This window comes from Rana temporaria, chromosome 7 (genome assembly GCF_905171775.1).
Source record: "Rana temporaria chromosome 7, aRanTem1.1, whole genome shotgun sequence".
Classification (NCBI taxonomy): domain Eukaryota; kingdom Metazoa; phylum Chordata; class Amphibia; order Anura; family Ranidae; genus Rana; species Rana temporaria.
This window is the reverse complement of record NC_053495.1, coordinates 10,316,505-10,339,281: the sequence shown is the minus strand read 5'-3', so window position 1 is coordinate 10,339,281 and position 22,777 is coordinate 10,316,505. Positions and strand designations below refer to the sequence as shown.

The window sequence follows — 22,777 nt, the reverse complement described above, 5'->3', positions numbered from 1 at the left end:
GATGCTGTGCTTCCACCGATCACTTTGCCAAGGAATGTAAAACTCCTATCAAGTGCATAGAGTGCGGTTCCGAGGACCATGTGCAAGCACTCCATCCCCTTGAGTCCAATCCTTCACAACATGCAGACCTTCCTCCTGGGCAGAACCACAGCGGGAAGAGTACAGATCACGTACCTAATTCCACCATGGTATTTTCTTCGTGCACTGAAGTCTGTGGGGAAGACCACTGTGACAAATCTTGCGCTAAAATATGCCTAGTGAATATTCATCACAAGGATCAGCCAGAAAAGACTTTAAGGGTGTATGCTATCTTAGACGATCAAAGCAATCGATCGCTTGCACGATCCGAACTGTTCGATCTATTTTGCACAAAAGGAGAGGTTCACCCTTACACCTTAGGCACTTGTAGTGGAACTACAGAGGTTTTTGGAAGAAGGGCTCATGGATTTATTGTGTCCTCCCTAGAAAATAACCTACAATTACCCTTACCTACACTTGTAGAGTGTAACCAGATACCAGCCAACAAAGAAGAAATACCTACACCAGAAGTTGCCTTCTACCACCCTCATCTAAGGTCAATAGCCAGTGAAATCCCACCACTTGACAAAGATGCTAAAATCCTTCTTCTGCTGGGAAGAGATATTCTAAGGATCCACAAGGTACACAGGCAGGTCAGCGGACCTCCAGAGGCCCCATTCGCCCAGTACCTGGACTTAGGCTGGGTCATCATAGGCAACGTCTGTATAGGCAAAATGAAAAAGCCTACTAACATTTCTTCATTCAAGACAAATGTATTGCCAAATGGTCGTAATACTCACTTTGAGCCATGCCCACATCACTACTGGGTAAAGGAGAAGGTAACTAGCTGCAAGTTACAACATGGCAACACAAACCTTTCCCGCACCTACGATGACAGCTTTGGTTCTACAGTTTTCAACGTAAGCAGTGAAGACGACAAGTTGGCTCCTTCGGCAGAAGACAAAGAATTCCTTAAAGTAATGGACAATGAGTTCTTTCAGGAAGATTCCAATAGCTGGGTAGCACCCCTACCCTTTCGCCTCCCGAGAGAGAAGCTACCAAACAATCTACATCAAGCAGTCAAAAGATTCTCCTCCTTAAAGCGTACCTTAAGCAGGAAGCCAGAGATGGAAAGACATTTTGTGGACTTCATACAGAATATCTTCGACAGGGGTCATGCCGAACCCGCACCCCCATTGAAAGAAGGAGAAGAATGCTGGTACCTCCCTTCCTTCGGTGTGTATCACCCACGAAAGCCAGACCAAATCAGAGTTGTCTTTGACTCCAGTGCCCAACATGAAGGCTTCTCACTTAACGACATGCTCCTCACAGGGCCCAACTTGAACAACAACCTCATTGGAGTCCTAATTCGCTTTCGTCAAGAACCTGTAGCGGTGATGGCCGACATTCAACAAATGTTCCACTGCTTCATCGTCAAGGAAGATAACAGGAATTACCTCAGGTTTCTATGGCACAAGGACAACGACATCAACAAAGAGGTAATTGATTACCGAATGAGGGTACATGTCTTTGGGAACAGCCCTTCCCCAGCTGTAGCAATCTATGGACTAAAAAAGACAGCTCAGCTTGGAGAAGCTGAGTATGGATCCGATGCTCGTCAATTTGTTGAAAGGAACTTTTACGTAGATGACGGGCTCAAATCCTTTCCTACTGCTAAAGAAGCAATTAATCTTCTTACCAGAACAAAGGAGATGCTAGCTGTAGCAAACTTGAGACTTCACAAAATTATATCTAACAGCCAAGAGCTAATGAATGCATTTCACCCTGAGGACTATGCCGCCAGTGTGAAAGACCTTGACCTTGGGTCAGACACACCCCCTATACAGAGAAGTCTAGGTCTGCTGTGGAACATCAAGGCAGACACATTCACCTTCCAGGTGTCAACCTGTGACAAACCCTTCACCAAGAGAGGAGTCTTGTCCGTAGTGAACAGCATCTACGACCCACTGGGATTTATAGCCCCAGTCACCATCCAAGGTAAGATGTTATTAAGACAGCTTACTACTGATAACCTAGATTGGGACACTCCGTTACCTATTGAGAAACAACAAAGATGGGAGAAATGGAGAGGTTCTCTGAAGACATTAGAACAGCTCCAAATTCCACGTTGCTATGCCCCAGTCTCCATCTCAGCCGCTGTCCAGAGGGAAATCCATATTTTCTCTGATGCATCACTTGAAGCTATAGCTGCAGTGGCCTATTTGAAGACCTCAGGAGTTAATGGAGACATACACTGCAACTTTGTTCTAGGCAAGACAAAGCTAACACCAAAACCCGCACATACCATACCCAGACTTGAACTTTGTGCAGCTGTGCTAGCAGTGGAAATAGCTGAAGTCATAATGAGTGACTTAGGCAGGAGTACCGGCTATACCTGCTATGGCGGGGAGAATATCACTATCACTATTGACTGTGCTACTGTTGAAGTCCCACGATTACAAACGATAGACTGCAGGGCTCAAGCCATCTGTTTTTTGGACGTCATGTTTCATTGTTCATTTACTGCGTACCTTCTTGTGTTTGCGGGTATCTCGTATCTATGGTTTACACACCAGTTTTACCTTTAACGTTTCTTCCCCTACAGGTTCAAGTTGGACTTATCTTTATATATGTAATAGACTTTGAAATCTAAAGATTTCAGGCGGGGAGTGTCATGTTACATGATATTATTTTTATTATGTACTGTCTCTTTAATCCCTATCTAGTTTGACTCTTGTGGCATTCCTTAGTTTGCATGCTGCTCAGTCTCCTCCCCCTCTTTTCTGTATCAGTCATTTCAATGCTGTACTTCATGTGACCTGTATGTTTCTTCTACCTGCATGTAAGAATCGTTCTTTTACCTGTTGTAACTTGCATTCTACGGATCATACGACGAATAAACATCGCCAGATCTTCTTTCATGTGAGTTGTGACTGAGTAAGCTATCTGGAAAGGTGATTTGGGATGGATAATCTCTTCAGGGCAATGAGCTCCATGTGCTACTGAAAACCACATTCATAGCCTTTGTAGCCGATTCAGAATAATGGGGTACATTGTACCCCTACCCATTCACCTAAAAAAAGTGTCAAGGCTGAAAACACTACACAGGTTTTTAATTCATTTATTAAGGCAGCTCCTGTATCCGATTTCTTCTCCCTCCTCCGTTGATGTCTTCTTCCCCTCCCCGGTTCTTCTCCATCCTCCGCTGATGTCTTCTTCCCCTCTCTGGTTCTTCTCCATCCTCTGCTGATGTCTTCTTCCCCTCTCTGGTTCTTCTCCCTCCTCTGCTGATGTCTTATTTCCCTCTCTGGTTCCTCTCCCTCCTCTGCTGATGTCTTCTTCCCCTCTCCTGTTCTTCTCCCTCCTCTGCTGATGTCTTTTTCCCCTCTCCTGTTCTTCTCCCTCCTCTGCTGATGTCTTTTTCCCCTCTCCGGTTCTTCTCTCTCCTCTGATGATGTCTTTTTCCCCTCTCTGGTTCCTCTCCCTCCTCTGCTGATGTCTTCTTCCCCTTTCTGGTTCTTCTCCCTCCTCTGCTGATGTCATCTTCCCCTCTCTGGTTCTTCTCCCTCCTCTGCTGACGTCTTCTTCCCCTCTCCGATTCTTCTCCCTCCTCTGACGTCTTCTTCCCCTCTCCGGTTCTTCTCCTCTCTGCTGATGTCTTCTTCCCCTCTCCGGTTCATCTCCTCTCTGCGTTGTCTTCTCCCTCTGTTCTTTCGCCGATGTTGTCTCAATGCTCTCTCCCGATGTAATGCTTAAGCCGCCGCGTGCCATTACTTATATAGGCATGGGGTGTGGCCACCCAGTGACGCCACAGCCCGGGATATGATGGGGTGATTTCTAAGCAAAATTGGGTTGAATACTATCAAGCAGTGCCCCTCAATGTAAACTAAGAAAAGGATTTAACGGTAAGTACAAAAATCCTATTTTCTCTAGTGTCCACTGAAGGACACAGCTTGATAGTGAGCAACCCAGTTTTGATTAGTGTCCATTTTTTCCTGTAGATGGCAGTTAACCCTACTTCTTATTATCAAGCTTTTTCCCTCATTGGACACTGACATTTTGTTTTTTGGCAAGTACAAAAATCATATTTTTTATAGTGTCCATTTAGGGACACAGCTAGTGTCCATTTCTCCTGTAGGTGGCAGTATAATGCTTGGTTGCAAACTATGAAACTGTGTCCCTCATTGGACAAGAAAAGACTCATGCAGCAAGTACAATAAAAATCCTATTATTGTGTTAAATTAGATGGATTTACTGTAAATAGACTGGATTAGATCGTCCACACTGGTACAACGTACAACATCTAGCCAAGAAAGGTTGGGACAGCATATTTTGTCCCTTTGTCTTCTTACAACTGAAGCGACCAAGAGGACTTCCCTAGATACTTTTCTACAGCAAATTGTAATAGGGTTTCTCTTATCTCTCTACATTGATCTTCTCATGTCAGAATGTTGAACAGCCATTGAACGGTCCCATCTCATTGTTATACTTTTCTCCTAGGTGAGTCGGCCAATCGTGGAAAACGCTCAGAATGTCCTGAAAATTGAATGTATGGAGTGCTGCCTCACTCTGTCCGCCAGGTAATATGGCTTCTCCAGATCTCCACAAGAGAGGCCAATATTTTCCATTATGGTCCTCCAAAATGGTGGTGGGCAGTCAGCTTGAGCCTAGCCAGCCATAGATAAGAGCCATTCTTATTTTACCTCTGATAATCTGTAAATCAACACAATCATACTCAAAAAAAGTGTATCTAAGCCAAGAAATTGAAAGTTAAAACCCCAGTTAGGAACTTTATATCTTTTTTTTCCATGTTCTTTACATTGGTGATCAGTGAGAAGAATGTCCCTTACATTGGTGATCAGTGGGAAGAATGTTCCTTACATTGGTGATCAGTGAGAAGAATGTCCCTTACATTGGTGATCAGTGAGAAGAATGTTCCTTACATTGGTGATCAGTGAGAAGAATGTCCCTTACATTGGTGATCAGTGGGAAGAATGTTCCTTACATTGGTGATCAGTGGGAAGAATGTCCCTTACATTGGTGATCAGTGGGAAGAATGTTCCTTACATTGGTGATCAGTGAGAAGAATGCTCCTTACATTGGTGATCAGTGGGAAGAATGTCCCTTACATTGGTGATCAGTGAGAAGAATGTCCCTTACATTGGTGATCAGTGAGAAGAATGTCCTTTACATTGGTGATCAGTGGGAAGAATGTCCCTTACATTGGTGATCAGTGAGAAGAATGTCCCTTACATTGGTGATCAGTGAGAAGAATGTTCCTTACATTGGTGATCAGTGGGAAGAATGTCCCTTACATTGGTGATCAGTGAGAAGAATGTCCCTTACATTGGTGATCAGTGAGAAGAATGTCCCTTACATTGGTGATCAGTGGGAAGAATGTCCCTTACATTGGTGATCAGTGAGAAGAATGTCCCTTACATTGGTGATCAGTGAGAAGAATGTTCCTTACATTGGTGATCAGTGGGAAGAATGTCCCTTACATTGGTGATCAGTGAGAAGAATGTCCCTTACATTGGTGATCAGTGAGAAGAATGTTCCTTACATTGGTGATCAGTGGGAAGAATGTTCCTTACATTGGTGATCAGTGAGAAGAATGTCCCTTACATTGGTGATCAGTGAGAAGAATGTCCCTTACATTGGTGATCAGTGGGAAGAATGTCCCTTACATTGGTGATCAGTGAGAAGAATGTCCCTTACATTGGTGATCAGTGAGAAGAATGTTCCTTACATTGGTGATCAGTGGGAAGAATGTCCCTTACATTGGTGATCAGTGAAAAGAATGTCCCTTACATTGGTGATCAGTGAGAGGAATGTTCCTTACATTGGTGATCAGTGGGAAGAATGTTCCTTACATTGGTGATCAGTGAGAAGAATGTTCCTTACATTGGTGATCAGTGAGAAGAATGTCCCTTACATTGGTGATCAGTGAGAAGAATGTTCCTTACATTGGTGATCAGTGAGAAGAATGTTCCTTACATTGGTGATCAGTGGGAAGAATGTTCCCTTACATTGGTGATCAGTGAGAAGAATGTTCCTTACATTGGTGATCAGTGGGAAGAATGTTCCTTACATTGGTGATCAGTGAGAAGAATGTTCCTTACATTGGTGATCAGTGAGAAGAATTACCCTAGGCAGGAACCCCTACCAACCTCTGAAGGTACCCTAGTTGAGAAACCTTGCTCTATATGATGGACCTAGCTGCCTAGTAAGCAGAGCATGACACCCATTCATAATCGAATCTGTGTCCACTGTACCATCAAATATCGATCCCTGCATTGTGTAAACATTTCATATTTCATCTTTGGATACACATCACACATCACACCATCCTAATGTCCCTGCCGATTGCTTACAGACCCTTCTTCAATAATGAGAATTGTAATTCACTCGAAGGGTCATTACTCAACAACTGCTCGTTAAGCGACCAACCTAAGCCTTGCAGGCACGCTCCAGTATCCTAAATAGCCATCGCCGACTTTAGCGCAACCTCTTCATTTGCGAAAAAAGGTGGAACCAATTTGCACATAACTCACCTCGGAAGCCCATAGGACGTGTGTGAGCGACATGCCTTGGCGGCTCAATACGTGTGATTTCCACCCGCGAGGGCTTAATGACACGCAGAGAATCGAGGACCGGGAGCATGTTTGATATGAAGCGTGTGTGCGCGGCATCCCAAACTTGCCGTCCTCGGCTAATGAAATTTATAAAATCGCTCTGTTAACGAAACCGTATGTTTGTCGCTAAGAAACCCCTGACAGATCCCATTAGCGTTTTCTCCTTTCAAACTCACTTTTTTTTTTATTGCTCAGAATTCTTTTTTTTCCTCCTTGTAAAATTTAAAACTCATCTAAAAATCTGTCAGCATAGAAGGTTTCTGAGCGTTTTAAAACACATCTATCACCGCAAATTAACATTTTCTGATTGAACGGTTATAAAAACGCTCGCTGGGTGTCAGGTTTTGCTGCACGTTCCATTAAAGGAAAAAAGTCTAAAAATAATGGGTCTGTTTTAATTTCAATTTGAGTTTTTTTTTTTAAGTAAAAACTTTTATAACGAACAATTTCTATAATTGTAATATAAAATCTTTATAAAGTCTTTAGAGGTTGAATCCATACAAAAGTGATATTTTCTTTAAAAGTGGCTTCCGCCTCAGCTTCCTATATACACTATATTGTCAAAAGTATTGGGACGCCTGCCCTTTACAAACACATGGGGCTGGATTCAGATACAATGGTGTATCTATCCGCTCGGCGTAACGCCGCCGTAATTTGGGGGGCAAGTTCCGTATTCAGAAACAACTTGCGCCCTTAGTTACGGCGGCGTAACGTATGTGTGTCGGCGTAAGCCCGCCTAATTCAAATGTGGATGATGTGGGCGTGTTTTATGTATATTAACATAGCATTTGCCGTTCGTGAAAAAATCCCAGTCCGCATGCTCGAAATTACGCCGCAAGTCGTCATTGCTTTAGACGTGAGCGTAACTTACGTACAGCCCTATTCGCGAACGACTTACGTAAACGACGTAAAATTTTCAAAACTCGACACGGGAACGACGTCCATACTTAACATTAGCCACGCCTCATAAAGCAGGGGTAACTTTACGCCGAAAAAAGCCTAACGTAAACTACATAAAAAAATGCGCCGGCCGGACGTATGTTTCTGAATCGGCGTAAATACCTAATTAGCATATTCATTGCGTAACTATACAGAAGCGCCACCTAGCGGCCAGCGTAAATATGCAGCCTAAGACACTTACACCGGTCGGATCTTAGGGAAATCTATGCGTAACTGATTCTCTGAATCAGGCGCATAGATACGACAGCCCGCACTCAGAGATACGACGGGGTATCTGGAGATACGCCGTCGTATCTCGTTTCTGAATCCGGCCCACGAACATTAATGGCATCCCAGTCTTAAGCCTCGTACACACGATCGGACTTCCATCCGACTTTTCCGTGGATTTTGGTCCGAAGAGCGTTGGTCATGAACTTGTTCTGCATACACACGGCACAACATTTTCAGCCAACATTCACCAAACCACGTGTTTTTTTTCTCCCAAAAATTTGCTGTGATAGGGACACGGGCTGCAAGAAACGAAACGTTGGGCCATTCGCAGTTTTAGCTCCAGCTGTGCCGTCTTAGGATGTGACAAAAAATATGTAGAAGAATACGTATCGGCCTAAACTGAGAAATTATTATTTTTTTGTAGCGCAAAAAATACAAAACCGCAGAGGTGATCAAATACCACCAAAAGAAAGCTCTATTTGTGGGGAAAAAAAGGACGTCGATTTTGTTTGGGTGCAACATCACACGACCGCCCAATGTTCAGTTAAAACAATGCAGTACCGAATCGCAAAAAAGTGCTCTGGTCAGGAAGGGGGTAAATTCTTCAAGGGCTGAAGTGGTTAAAGAACAATCTCCCCCCCCCCCCCATTTGCACAAGTCAAATGTACATGGTTATGCACATTGGGGCAGATCCACAAAGAGAGTATGCCGGCGTACTTTCAAATTTCCCGCGTCGTATCTTTGTTTTGAATCCTCAAAACAAGATACGAAGGCATCTGGGTTAGATTCGACAGGCGTATGTCTTCGTACGCCTTCGGATCTAAGATGCAATTCTTCGGCTTCCGCTGGGTGGCGTTCCCGTCGTTTTCCGCGTCGAGTATGCAAATTAGCTATTTCCGACGATCCACGAACGTACGAGCGGTCATCGCATTTTTTTACGTTGTCTCTAGTCGGCTTTTTTCGACGTATAGTTAAAGCTGCTATTTGGTGGCGTACTCAATGTTAAGTATGGCCGTCGTTCCCGCGTATAATTTTAAAAATTTAATTTTGTTTGCGTAAGTCGTCCGTGAATCGGGCTGGACGTAATATACGTCCACGTCACAAAAAATGACGTCCTTGCGACGTCATTTAGCGCAAAGCACGGCTAGAAATTTAGGAACGGAGCATGCGCAGTTCGTTCGGCGCGGGGACGCGCTTCATTTAAATGAAACACGCCCCCTACCCATTTGAATTATGCGACTGTTACGCCATGAGAGATAGACTACGCCGCCGTAACTTACGGCGCAAATTCGTTGAGGATTCAAACCTAACAAAACTAAGTTACGGCGGCGTAGCGTATCTCAGCCAGGGCAGATCTTTGTGAATCTGTCCCATTTTTTTAATAAATAGACCCCGATATGTATCTAATATGGCAGCAAAATAGTAATTATATATCAATTCTAGCTGTTCTTTGCATTGCCCGATCAGATAGCTGCATTACTCTGCCTTTTCACCTAATTTAAAAAAATATATATTTAATTTTGAGAAAAGAAAAACAACCCTGTCAAATAAACCTACGTACAATTTATATTTGGCGCCCCTTTAAAATGATTTAGGGGTATAAGAAGCCCTGGAACCACCATAAAAACAGAAAAAAAAATGCATTTTTCATCAAACAAATCTGCATCGTAATGATAATTTCGGGGGAAATGGCGCACGTCCGCCCTACAAGCCGATATACATTTCGCTTTAATGCGTCATATCGTATCCATTGATTAATCTATTGTGTTCCCCTGTTACACACAAACCACAAAATAATTGGCTCCGTCTGCAACCATTTTTCTTTCTTCCCCATAACGGGGGGGAACGTTCCTCCAACACCGAGGATAATTGTCGCCCTGCCTGCCATTGTCGCTTGCGCTTTTCTAAAATGACGTTCCAAATTGCCGCTCTCCGTGACAGTTGACTTTGTCTTTGTTATCTTTAATGCGATTTGTACCCTCACACCACATTCAGATGATCTACTGCTCTCAAGGAGGCTCAAAGCACGTTGAATATTTAAGTCAATTTCGCAAGAAGATACAGTTAGCCAGACCTGAGTCAGCCTGTAATATAGACGTTTTGAAATTTAATGTCACCGGGCTAGGGAAAAAAAAAATGTTGCTGCGATAGGGGCGCGGGCTGCAAGCAACGGAAACATTGGGAACGTTCGCAGTTTTAGCTCCAGCTGTGCCGTCTTAGGATGTGACAGACTGTATAAAGTCCATCTGTCTCCATAGAAATCTTGAATTTCCTTCTTATTATTTTTCAGCTCCTGCTCGGAGAGAGATGACTGGTTTAGCTGTATCAGCAGGACTGTGCAGGAATACTACAAAGCTCCAACTGTGTCTATCTATAACAATGTAGAGGTAAGTGTACGCTGGAGTTCCTGGGGCCCACGTCCCTTCAGCTGCTGGGGAGCCGCAAATCTCAGCCTGCTAAACTGGACATGCTGTGACTTGTGGTGTCCCAAAAACCAAAGCAGCACATGTTGCCTGTCTCGGTGGTATTAGTGGTAATTTGTTTTCTGCACTCTTAGGCCTCGTACACACGACCGAACATGTCTGCTGAAACTGGTCCGCGGACCAGTTTCCGCGGACATGTTCGGTCGTCTGTACAGCCGACCGGACAATTTTCTGGCAGATCGGACAGGTTTCCAGCGGACAAATGTTTCTTAGCATGCTAAGAAACATGTCCGCTGGAAGCCTGTCCGTCGGACATGTTCGGTCGTCTGTACGACTCACCGGACATGTCCGCTCGGCCGAAAGCCCTCGCACGCGTCAAAGTGATTCGACGCATGCATGGAAGCACTGACCTTTGGACTGGGGGCGGAGGGAGGGCTAGGTCATTATTTGCTGGTAAAAAATGAGGGTCGACGCTGAGATTTTAAGAGCAGAGACCTGTGAGGGTCGACGCTTATGCCCTGTACACACCGTCGGAATTTCCGACAAGAAAAGTCCGGTGTGAGCTTTTGGTCGAAACTTCTGACCGTGTGTAGGCTCCATCGGACTTTTTGTGTTGGAATTTCGGCCAACAAAAATTTTCAGACGGAAAAAATTCCAATTGAAAATTCTGATGGTCTGCAGCAATTCCGATGCGCAAGATTCCGACGCATGCTCGGAAACAATTCAACGCATTGAACTTAATTTTCTCGGCTCGTCGTAGTGTTGTACGTCACTGCGTTCTTGACGGTCGAAAGTTCAGAGAGCTTTTGTGTGACCGTGTGTATGCAAGCCAAGCCCTCTTGCATTGGTGGTCAGTGGAGAAAAGCCCTCTTGCATTGGCGGTCAGTGAAGAAAGCCCCTTGCATTGGTGGTCAGTGGAGAAAAGCCCTCTTACATTGGTGGTCAGTGGAGAAAAGCCCCCTTGCATTGGTGGTCAGTGGAGAAAAGCCCTCTTGCATTGGTGGTCAGTGGAGAAAAGCCCTCTTGCATTGGTGGTCAGTGTAGAAAAGTGCCCTTGCGTTGGTGATCAGTGGAGAAATATCCTTTGCATTGGTGGTCAGTGGAGAAAAGCCCTCTTGTATTGGTGGTCAGTAGAGAAATACCTCCTAAAATTGGAGGTAAGTGGAGAAAATACCCCTTGCATTGGTGGTCAGTGGAGAAAAGCCCTCTTGTATTGGTGGTCAGTAGAGAAATACCTCCTAAAATTGGAGGTAAGTGGAGAAAATACCCCTTGCATTGGTGGTCAGTGGAGAAAAGCCCTCTTGTATTGGTGGTCAGTAGAGAAATACCTCCTAAAATTGGAGGTAAGTGGAGAAACTACCTCTCGCATTGGTGGTCAAAGGAGAAAGCCTCTTGCATTGGTGGTCAGTGGAGAAATACCCCTTTACATTGGAGGTCAGTGGAGAGAAGCCCCCCTTGCATTGGTGACCAGTGGAAAAATAAACCCCTTGCAATGGAGATCTGTGTAGAATTGACCTCTGACATTGAATGTTACTGGGAAATCGCCCCCTTACATTGGTATTTGTTGTAGATGGGAGAACAATCTGTCATTGCTTACCTAACAGATGACTTGAGGCAGCTGCCCACCAAACCGCCACGGCTCTACACTGTGTTGTAATAATACAATATACACATATATTAATATTACAACATATCAACATATTAGATGACGGTACCTTGCTGTGAGCGCCGACGACCCCGATCTGAAGTATTAAACACATTTATATCGACCGTTCTTTCATGCCCACTAGAGGTTATCTTTATGGGGATTTAATATTGGTCTGGCCAGATATTCTGTAATTGTTTCGGCTGTTGGAGACCTCAGATCTCCGTGTTCCAGCATGCTGGGAAAGGGTTGTCAGGTCATTCTTTATAAACCCAACACGTATGAATTACACAGACACTGTGGCTAATTAAACACAGGTAATGAGCGAATCTAATTACAACATTTAATCAGCAACACAACCTGTGGAATTCATATGTGTTCAGTATTAAAGGGAATAAGAGGGGCTTAAAGGCAGGATTTCCAACTAGGGTTCCTTCACTTGAGCAGTAAGCAATGACAGATTCTTCTCCCATCTACAACAAATACCAATGTAAGGGGGCGATTTCCCAGTAACGTTCAATGTCAGCGGTCAATTCTACACAGTGGCGTCTCTAGCTTTCATATTTAGGGGGGGCACATGGGGGGACAGGGACAAAAGTAGGGGGGCCAACTATAAAATGCAATTATATATATATATATATATATATATATATATATATATAAAATCTCCTGGGGCCCTTTACTACGATCCCACTATGGGCCCTTTCACATGTTCTGCAGTGAGCTCCCTTCCTACTATACTGGGGCCCCCCAGGGTGGCAGAAAACAAGATATATGTCACCAGCACACCAAGAAAATATAAGGGTACAAAGCAGTGGGAGAACTATCAGGGTTGCAAAGGTTGTCTTGCCACCGGGCCCTGGTGTTCTGCCACAGTGGGGGATCCCCAGCTGTCCTGTCCCTGCTATTTACAGCGCTGGTCTGGCATCTGTCTCCTTGGCAGCGGCGGCAGTCTATTAGGACCTAGTGCTGGTGACATTATGGGTGCATGCAGGGGAAGGCTGGCACTATGACTAAGAGCATCACCTGGATTGCATCCCGATCAGCATGTCAGAGAAGGGTCCACTGCTGCTAAGCAACCTGCAGGGAGCTCAACTGTCTACAACCAATAGAGATGGGCTCGGGTATGTTTGAAATCCCACATGCCCAATCCCGCCAGGAAGCCGACACTCCACAGTGCTAATCAATGTATGGGCTGCCTAAGAGCTAAGACCAGCCATAGACAGTTTAAATCTCAGCTGGTTCAGCAGAAACTGGCTGAGATTTGAACCATTAATGAGCAGATTCTCTTATAATTATCACTAGTGATAATCACTGTTTGTCGGGAGAATATAATTGCTGGGCAGGAGGGATATTCCCCTGTCACCACTGTCTGTTGATGGGGGGAATCATGCAAGTTTCTTTCCTGCAATCTGTGGATGCAGGAAAGAAATTTGCACCGTATATTATCTGCCTAACTGAAAGTGAGAGTAAATTGTGAATGTTTTGAAAGAACAGGAGAGGGGGAGGGAGACAAATGGGGGGGAGAGAAGGGATGGAGATAATGTAGTTCAGTGATTACAGTGTACTGCAGTCTGCAGTGCACACACTTAAACACGGTCCAGGCTAGAATATCTGGTTGTGTGAGCGCTTACATTATGCAGTGTCGGCGAGCACAGGGAGGGGGAGGAATCCCCCGCAGAGCTGACTGGGATCGCTCTCCCTCTCGGGGAGCAAAATACAAAAATTGCAAAAAAAAAATGCACATGGTGGGGGGGCACATGGTGGGGCACAGCATGATGTTGGGGGGGTCAGGGCCCCCTCTGGCCCCCCCCTAGGGACACCTCTGATTCTACACAGATCTCCATTGCAAGGGGTTTATTTTTCCACTGACCACCAATGAAAGGGGGCTTCTCTCCACTGACCTCCAATGTAAGGGTGGTATTTCTCCACTGACCACCAATGCAAGAGGCTTTCTCCTTTGACCACCAATGCAAGAGGCTTTCTCCTTTGACCACCAATGCAAGGGGTATTTCTCCACTGACCACCAATGCAAGGGGTATTTTCTTCACTTACCTCCAATTTTAGGAGGTATTTCTCTACTGACCACCAACGCAAGGGCACTTTTCTCCACTGACCACCAATGCAAGGGGCTTTCTTCACTGACCACCAATGCAAGGGGCTATTCTCCACTGACCACCAATGCAAAGAGGACTTTTCTCCACTGACCACCAACGCAAGGGCGCTTTTCTCCACTGACCACCAATGCAAGAGGGCTTGGCTTGCATACACAGGGTCACACAAAAGCTCTCTGAGCTTTCGACCGTCAAGAACGCATTGACGTAACGACACTACGACGAGCCGAGAAAAATTAAGTTCAATGCTGTCGAGCAAGCGTCGAATTGTTTTCGAGCATGCGTCGGAATATTGCGCATCAGGAATTGCTACAGACCATCGGAATTGCTACAGACCATCGGAATTTTCAATTGGAATTTTTTCCGTCTGAAAATTTGAGAACCAGCTCTCAAATTTTTGTTGGCCGAAATTCCGACACGAAAAGTCCGATGGAGCCTACACACGGTCGGAAGTTTCGACCAAAAGCTCACACCGGACTTTTCTTGTCGGAAATTCCGACGGTGTGTACGGGGCATAAGCGTCGAACCCTCACAGGTCTCTGCTCTTAAAATCTCAGCGACGACCCTCATTTTTTACCAGCAAATAATGACCTAGCCCTCCCTCCGCCCCCAGTCCAAAGCCTGAGAAGTAAAAAAATTGAAACCACCTCACAGCTGGCAATAAAATACTATTGTTATCACCACCGCATAGTAGGAAAAAAATCGTATTCAGAGTGTGAAACAATTCAACAATTAAGAAAAGTAATTTTCAGTCGGGGAGGATTCGGTCTGGCCCAACCGCTGAGATTTATATTTGTGGTAAAAATAATAAAATACTTACGGCTCCACTCAACTCCCAGGCCTGGAATTAATTCCTGCGATGCAAACTCATTATATGGCTAAGATTAGCAAGCTAGCGCTCTCTGCGGGCAGTTTACCGACTTCAAGCTGTTCATATATTATTCCACTCAAAGAGTAGACTAAGCTGGTGGCGCGGCAGCCGGCGGAAAAACAATATACCTGGATAATCACCGCTTCTTTCTTGGAAATAGTGTAAAATCACCAAACACAATACGTAGCCTCGGGGAACGATGTTTAGAGACTATGGGCCTGATTTAGTAAAGAAAATGAAACAAGGGCAGGCAGCAAACCTCTATGGCACGCGGGCGGAAGTAGGCGCGCACAGTGAACGCCATCCTGCAACCGAGCTAGCAGAATCACAAACAAATGTACAATAAGTACAGCGCGGCCCTGGTTTGCAGTGTGGGCTGAAAATCCAGATAATACTCCTTTTGTGCCTTCTGTTCCGAGAAGAAATATCCAAATTTTAATTAAAATGTAAAAAAAAAAGTAAAAAGATAATGTGACTTAGGCAAGGCTAAGTTGCCTTTAGATGATTTGGTTGTCGGGAGGCTGTAGTTGGCCCGATAAGCAATTAAATGCGCAAGCGCCAAACCTGGCAGGGTTAACGCAGAATGGGGCCCTAGGCAAGGTTTAGCTTTCCATACCCTTGATTGACATTGATGAAGATTGCAGTAGGCACAGAGAAGTTGCTCCATTTGCATTGTCAGTACTGGCATGGCAACTTCAGACACTAAGGCCCAGATTCTCAAAGGGCTTACGACGGCGCAACGCCATGTACGCCGTCGTAAGTCCTAATCTGGGCCGTCGTATCTATGCGACTGATTCTTAGAATCAGTTACACACAGATGTCCATTAGATCTGACAGCCGTAAGTTTCTTACACCGTCGGATCTAAATTGCATTTTTTTTTGACCGCTAGGTGGCACTTCCGTCGAAGTCCGCGTCGAGTATGCAAATTAGCTAGATACGCGAATTCTCGAACGTACGCGCAGCCGACGCAGTAAAGTTACGACGTTTACGTTAGGCTTTTCTCTGCGTATAGTTGCCCCTGCTATATGAGGCGCAGCCAATGTTAAGTATGGCCGTCGTTCCCGTGTCGAAATTGGAAAAAGTTACGTCGTTTGCGTAAGTCATCCGTGAATGGGGCTGGACGTCATTTACGTTCACGTCGAAACCAATGACGTCCTTGCGGCGTACTTTGGAGCAATGCACACTGGGAAATTCCACGGACGGCGCCCCCCGGTTCTCTGCTTCAGGGGGGCCCTGCCTTAAGCTGTGTAAGGGGCCCCAAAATTTGTGATGGCTGACCTGGGAATAGTAGTGGTAAAAAAATAGCACTTGTGGGTTTAATAACACTTTAATATATATATAATGTACATAAATTGATATATATATATACACACACAGAGTGAAACCTCGGTTTACGAGTAACACGTTTAACGAGCGTTTTGAAAGACGAGCATTTTTTTTAAAATCCTGACTCGGTTTGCGAGTGTTGTTTCGCAAAACAAGCAGAATTCAAGCCACTGCGGTTGCAGTACTGCATTTGGCCAGAGGTTGGAAATACTCAGAATGACTCGGAAATACTCTTTCGGAGGGTTTCGGAGATCAGCTGAGCTGTCCATGGGTATTTCCAAAGCTCTCCAGTGCCCCCCTCCCCCACCTCTGGCCACATGCGGTATTGCATGCAATAGAAGTCAATGCAGAACAAATTATCTTCGTTTCCATTGACTTCTATGGGGAAACTCGCTTTGATATGCGAGTGCTTTGGATTACAAGCTTTCTCCTGGAACGGATTATGCTCGTAATCCGAGGTTCCACTGTATGTGACATCAACCTAAAAATGGGCAGGACACATTTTGTGGTCATACGACTATCAATATTTATGGACAGAAGGGTTGTGGACTCACGTGGATCTCTGATTTGTGTCTTTTCAGGTGCGGGAAAGGCTGGGCATGTGTCTGGGGGAGCGGCCGCCCAGCGTGGTGCACATGTCCCATGCCATGATGTGTATGAACTGCAGCAGTGACTTTACACTGACGCTGAGACGCCATCACTGTCACGCCTGCGGCAAGGTGAGCTTGTAGGGTCGTCCGCTGCATTCTCCAACAGAGGAGACATCTTCATCCCGCCTGGAGATTTCCTGGTTACTGGAATGTTTCAGGAACACACCAAATGCTTCCAGTTATAGCCTGGAAATGCTTGTTAGAGGTCTGGATTATGCTAAAGTTCAGCTCCAGACATGAAATTCAATGTATGAATATATCTATGGTGAGCAGGGCCGCCATCAGGGGGGTACAGGCAATACACCTGTAAGGGGCCCGGAGGCCCACAGGGCCCCAGATGGCAACCCCCCCTTTTTTTATTTTATTTTTTATATATATTTTTTATATTTTTTTATTTATTTTATATATATATATATATATATATATATATATATATATATATATATATATTTATTATTATTATAATTATTATTAAAGGGCCTAGAGGTCCCCAGGGCCCCCGGGTGGCGCCCCCCCCCCTTTTTTTATATAAAAAATGTATTTTTTTTAATTATTTTATTCCTTTTTTCTTTCTTTTTATTTCTTTATATATATATATATATATATATATATAATTACTATTAAAGGGCCCAGAGGTCCCCAGGGCCCCGGGTGGCGATCCCCCCTTTTTTTTTTTTTATAAATGTTTTTTTTGTATATATATATATATTTTTTTTATTTTATTTTTTTTTATTAAAGGGCCCAGAGGCCCGAATGGCAACCCCCCTTTTTTTGTAATTTATTTTTATAAAAAAAAATAATAATAATTTGTGTGTATATATATATATATATATATATATATATATTTTTTTTTTATTTTTTTTAATTTTTTTTTATTATTAAAGGGCCCCAGATGGCAACCCCCTTTTTTTTTAAATAAATAAATATATCTTTTTTATTTCTTTTTATTAAAGGGCCCAGAGGTCCCCAGGGCCCCGGATGGCTACCCCCTTTGTTTATATATATTTTTCTTTATTTCTTCTTTTTTTTACCATAGCACTGGCGTTCTTTTGTCGTTTATGAAAACAGGTTCAAGTTGCCCTTTTTCTTAAGTGTTTGAGTGGTCAAACGTTCAATAAAAATGATTTTGGATTTCGGTCTCTTTTTTTATGACAGATCGTTTGCCGCAGCTGCTCCAGAAACAAATACCCTTTGAAGTACCTAAAGGATCGTCCGTCCAAAGTCTGTAATGGCTGCTATGCGGAGCTTCGTAAAAGAGGTGAGTGCAGCTGCAGCATCGTCTTCTGTTCTGAGTATCTAATTCTACGAGAGACTGCTTTGTTACAAATAAGAGATGCAGGAAGCAGTGGCAGCTGTGTTTTTTGGGGGGGGCGGCCAACAACCACCCCCCACCCACTCTAGGTAGGTTGGTTAGTCGCCGGTCAGGTCACCTCCCTGGTCAGTCGGTCATCAAGCCCAGCACTTACACCATCTAGGTTTTGGGCGGACAGCGGGCTCCTACGGGCGGCGGGCAGGTTGCGGGCTCCTATGGGCGGCGGGCAGGTTGCGGGCTCCTACGGGCAGCGGGCAGGTTGCGGTCTCCTACGGGCAGCGGGCAGGTTGCGGGCTCCTACAGGCGGCGGGCAGGTTGCGGGCTCCTACGGGCAGCGGGCAGGTTGCGGGCTCCTACAGGCGGCGGGCAGGTTGCGGGCTCCTACGGGCAGTGGGCAGGTTGCGGGCGCCTACGGGGGGAGGGCAGGTTGCGGGGTCCTACGGGCGGTTGGGCAGGTTGTGGGGTCCTACGGGCAGAGGGCAGGTTGCGGGCTCCTACAGGTGGTGGGCGGGTTGCGGGCTCCTACAGGCAGTGGGCAGGTTGCGGGCTCCTAAGGCAGTGGGCAGGTTGCGGGCTCCTACGGGCTGAGGGCAGGTTGCAGGGTCTTACTGGCAGAGGGCAGGTTGTGGGGTCCTATGGGTGGTGGGAAGGTTGTGGGCTCCTCCGGGCGGCGGGCTGGTTGCAGGCTCCTACGGGCGGCAGGCAGGTTGCAATCTCCTACGGGCGGCAGGCAGGTTGCGATCTCCTATGGGCGGCAGGCAGGGTGTGGGCTCCTAAGGGCGGCGGGCGGGTTGCGGGCTCCTACAGGCGGCAGGCAGTGGCTCTTGTGTCCTGTTTTCCTCTTCTGCATCACAGCGGCTTCCGCCGTGCATCTCCTTCCTCCTCCTCCTAGGCGTCCAATAGGATCACCTGTCCATTCAGCCAATCGGGTGATGGGTCTCAGGACGCGCTTTCTGATTGGCCGGGAGGAGGATCAGTGTGGCAATAGCAAATATTAATATGCCATTGTCACACAACTGGGTGGGCTTGGGGCGCAATGCTCTGCGGCCCAGACCCACCCTTTTTTTAAGCCTATTAGAGCTCTAATCACATGTTTTAAACCCCCCCCCCCCCCACCCATTGGAATCCATGGTCTGGCACCCTGCATATAGATTAGGGGGCTGGACACATGGATAAATTCCGATACAAAAATACAGAATCCATAGACAAAAACACAGCTTTCTCCGCTCATAGACGAGGCGGTGGGACAAAGTTAGAGCAACACGTAAAAACTGCATCTTCTTATTTTAGTGCTATATCTCCACCTACTGGTGGGACTTGGCTATTACATCACAAAGAGAGTCTTCCTTTAAATCGTTGCTTTGTTTGGTTTTTGCAGAGCTTGCGACAGCCAGTGCAAATTCCTCACCTCAAATGCCAAGATCCGCATCCAGCACTTTTACATCCATGTTTCAGAGCATCCACCCGTCCGCTTTCAAGAGGCATAAGAAAGTCCCGTCAGCTCTGATGGAGGTAAGACGATCGCTGCCCGAATTTAACATGCATTCTGACCATGCCTCAGGTTTAAAATCTTAGCCATCTTGTTTAGTATTTACAATCTTACCAACTCCCGTCTGGGAGTTCCAAAGACAGATCTTCATGGGAATGTTGGTGTAGCTTTAAAAAAAAGCATTTGGAAGGATCGGGCATGCATTTTCTGAGCATTAGGAGCAGGGCTACAGTTAGAAACCACAAGGCCCCATACAGCCAACCTGACAGGTCCCCCCCAGATACACACAGGTTACTATGCTTCCGTTATGAATGAACACAGTGAGTAATTGTTGCCGCTCACTCATTGTGTTCATTCAGGAAAGGAAGGGGCTGATAAATATGACATATTTATCAGCCCCTTCTTGCACTCTCCGTCCCAAAGCACCTTATTATATGCTTGCAACTGCCAGCAGGAAGTAGAGGAGGGAAGCCAGCAGCACTGTGGGGGTAGGGGGGCCTGGGGCAAAAGGGTAAATGTAGGGAAGGTGATAAGTGTTAGCGGGTGGGGGGCAGTTACTGGAACCAATCCCTTGTATGGCTCTCTCTGCAGCAGATGAAAGCCAGCAGGAGGTAGAGGAGAAGTTGAGAGCTTTCAGCCGCTGCCAAGATAGCCATGCAGTGATCGGTTCCCTTAATTGCAAACCCTCCGCCAGGCCAATCACCCTCCCTGCCCACATTTGATCCACCCTGCTGCCTGGTCCCCCCCCCAGTGGCCTGGGCCCCATACAGGAGGACTGGTCGTACCCCATAGTCCATGGCTCTGATTAGGGGAATACTGTGCTGGAGTTCACCAAATGAACTAGAGCTATGCATGGCTATCTTAATGAGAGGGCACACCTGGGCACTGCCAAGGGGCCCATGCAGCATGGAGGGGGGCCCTGCACTTTCCCCAAAGCAGCTGGTCCTTGTACCCACGCTGCCCCAAAATTGGAGGCCCCATGATGGCACTGAGAGTGATAGATGCACAGAGGAGGCAGTCTGCCTCCTACCTACTTGATGTCTGTTTACCTGCACTGTCATCATTGTAGGGGCCCCAGAGCATTACTTTGCCCAGGGGCCCATGATGCTATTAAGATGGCCCTAGAGCTATGCGCATAGAGATGCAGACATACAGCCAGTGCTATTGTTTAGGAGCCAAGAAGATAAAGCAGGACCATTGGGGTCTCCAAGGAGCCAAAAGCAATAGCTGTATGATCAGGATGGATGATGTCACTTTATATGGCAGCCCCTTGACTTGGGAACACCTTGTTCATGGGCATTCATGAGAAAGGGAACTGGCACAAAGATGGAACAGCAATGATAAGAGTCAGGGAGAGCGTACATTATTCTTTGGCACTGGTCCCTACGTCCGCCATTGTAGCTAATGCCAGGTTCTAAGTGAATGTCTCAGCTCTGGATTGCAGTGCTAAGCCTAAAGCAGTTATTACATGATAAACAGTCTTTGAAAGTGATGTATAAATCTATCTTACAGCATTATAAAATGTAAACTCCTTCGCAGCCCCACTAGAGCCTGTATAGAAGATTAGCTGTCTTCATATATCTCAATTTTATAATGTTGTAAAATGTGTTTTCTCTGATTGACTAGGGCTGGGCTTGGTACACAACCAACAGCACATTTCATACATTACACCTAAACTTTCCAAATAGGAAGGGTTGTAAAAGTGAGACGTAAGATGGGGATTTTGCAAGAAAACAGTGTGTGCGGGAGAGAAGTATGGAGGGTATGACAGTGAGCAGTATGTGCAGGAAAGGAGCGCGGAGGGTATGACAGTGGGAAGTATATTCAAGAGAGGAATGTGCAGGGTATGACAGTGGGCACTATGTACAGGAGTAGAGTGGAAGAGGGTATGACAATGGGCAAAATGTATCGGAGTAGAGTGGAAGAGGTTACGACAGTGGGGAATATGTATAGGAGTAGAGTCAAAAAGGTTATGACAGTGGGCAATATGTATAGGGGTAGAGTGGAAGGGGGTAGGACAGTATATACAGGAGAGGAGTACAGAGGATGTGACAGTGTGCAGTATGTGCAGGAGAGGAGTTGAAGAGAGTATGACAGTGGGCAGTATACACAAAGCAAATGTGTGAAAGGTTTGACAGCAGACAGTATGTATGGGAGAGGAGTGGAAAAGAGTATGACAGTGGGCAGTATGTACAAGAGGGAAGTGCAGAGGGTATGACAGTGGACAGTATGTACAGGAGAGGAATGTGAAGGGTATAAAAGTGGACAAAACCTAGAGGAAAGGAATGTAAAGGGTATGACAGTGGGTAGTATGTACAGGAGAGGAATGTGAAGGGTATGACAGTGGGCAGTATGTACAGGAAAATAATGTGAAGGGTATGATGATGGGCAATACGTTCGGTAAAAGATTGTGAAGGGTATGACAGTGGGCAGTATGTGAAGGAGAGGAATGTGAAGGGTATGACAGTGGGCAGTATGTGAAGGAGAGGAATGTGAAGGGTATGATAGAGGACAGTAGGTACAGGAGAGGTTTGTGAAGGGTATGACAACAGGCAGTATGTACAGGAGGGAAGTGTGGAAGGTATGACAGTGGGCAGTATGTACAGGAGAGGGGCGTGGAGGGTATGACAGTGGGCAGTATGTACAGGAGAGAAATGTGAAGGGTATGGCAGTGGACAGTATGTACAGGAAAATCATGTAAAGGGTATGATAGAGGACAGTATGTACATGAGAGGAATATGAAGGGTATGAAAGTGGGCAATACGTACAGTAAACGAATATGAAGAGTATGAGAGTGGGCAGTATGTGCAGGAGAGGAATGTGAAGGGTATGACAGTGGGCAGTATGTACAGGAGAGGGGCGTGTAGGGTATGTCAGTAAAATGTATATGTAGAAGAGGAGTGCAGAGGGTATGACAGTGGGCTGTAGGTAAAGAAGATGAGTGTGGAGGATATAATGGTGGGTAGTATGAGCAGGATTCTGTTTCTAAGTTGTTTTTGTAACTTTCCCATTGCAATCTCTAAGGCCTCGTACACACGACCGAGGAACTCGACGGGCGAAACACATCGTTTTGCTCGTCGAGTTCCTTGTTAGGCTGTCGAGGAACTCGACGTGCCAATTTTC

The 22,777-nt window shown here is 45.7% G+C and overlaps 1 protein-coding gene across 2 annotated transcripts in view; it reads left to right on the top strand.

The window, feature by feature from the left end:
* FGD5 (FYVE, RhoGEF and PH domain containing 5) overlaps window positions 1–22,777 on the top strand; it is a 171,587-nt gene that overhangs the window by 137,861 nt on the left and 10,949 nt on the right. For both annotated transcript variants that reach the window (XM_040358875.1, XM_040358874.1), the window contains exons 14-18: window positions 4,519–4,598; window positions 10,114–10,210; window positions 16,785–16,922; window positions 18,009–18,111; window positions 19,544–19,677. In XM_040358875.1, coding sequence (XP_040214809.1) covers window positions 4,519–4,598; window positions 10,114–10,210; window positions 16,785–16,922; window positions 18,009–18,111; window positions 19,544–19,677 — 552 coding nt within the window. The remainder of the gene's footprint in view (window positions 1–4,518; window positions 4,599–10,113; window positions 10,211–16,784; window positions 16,923–18,008; window positions 18,112–19,543; window positions 19,678–22,777) is intronic.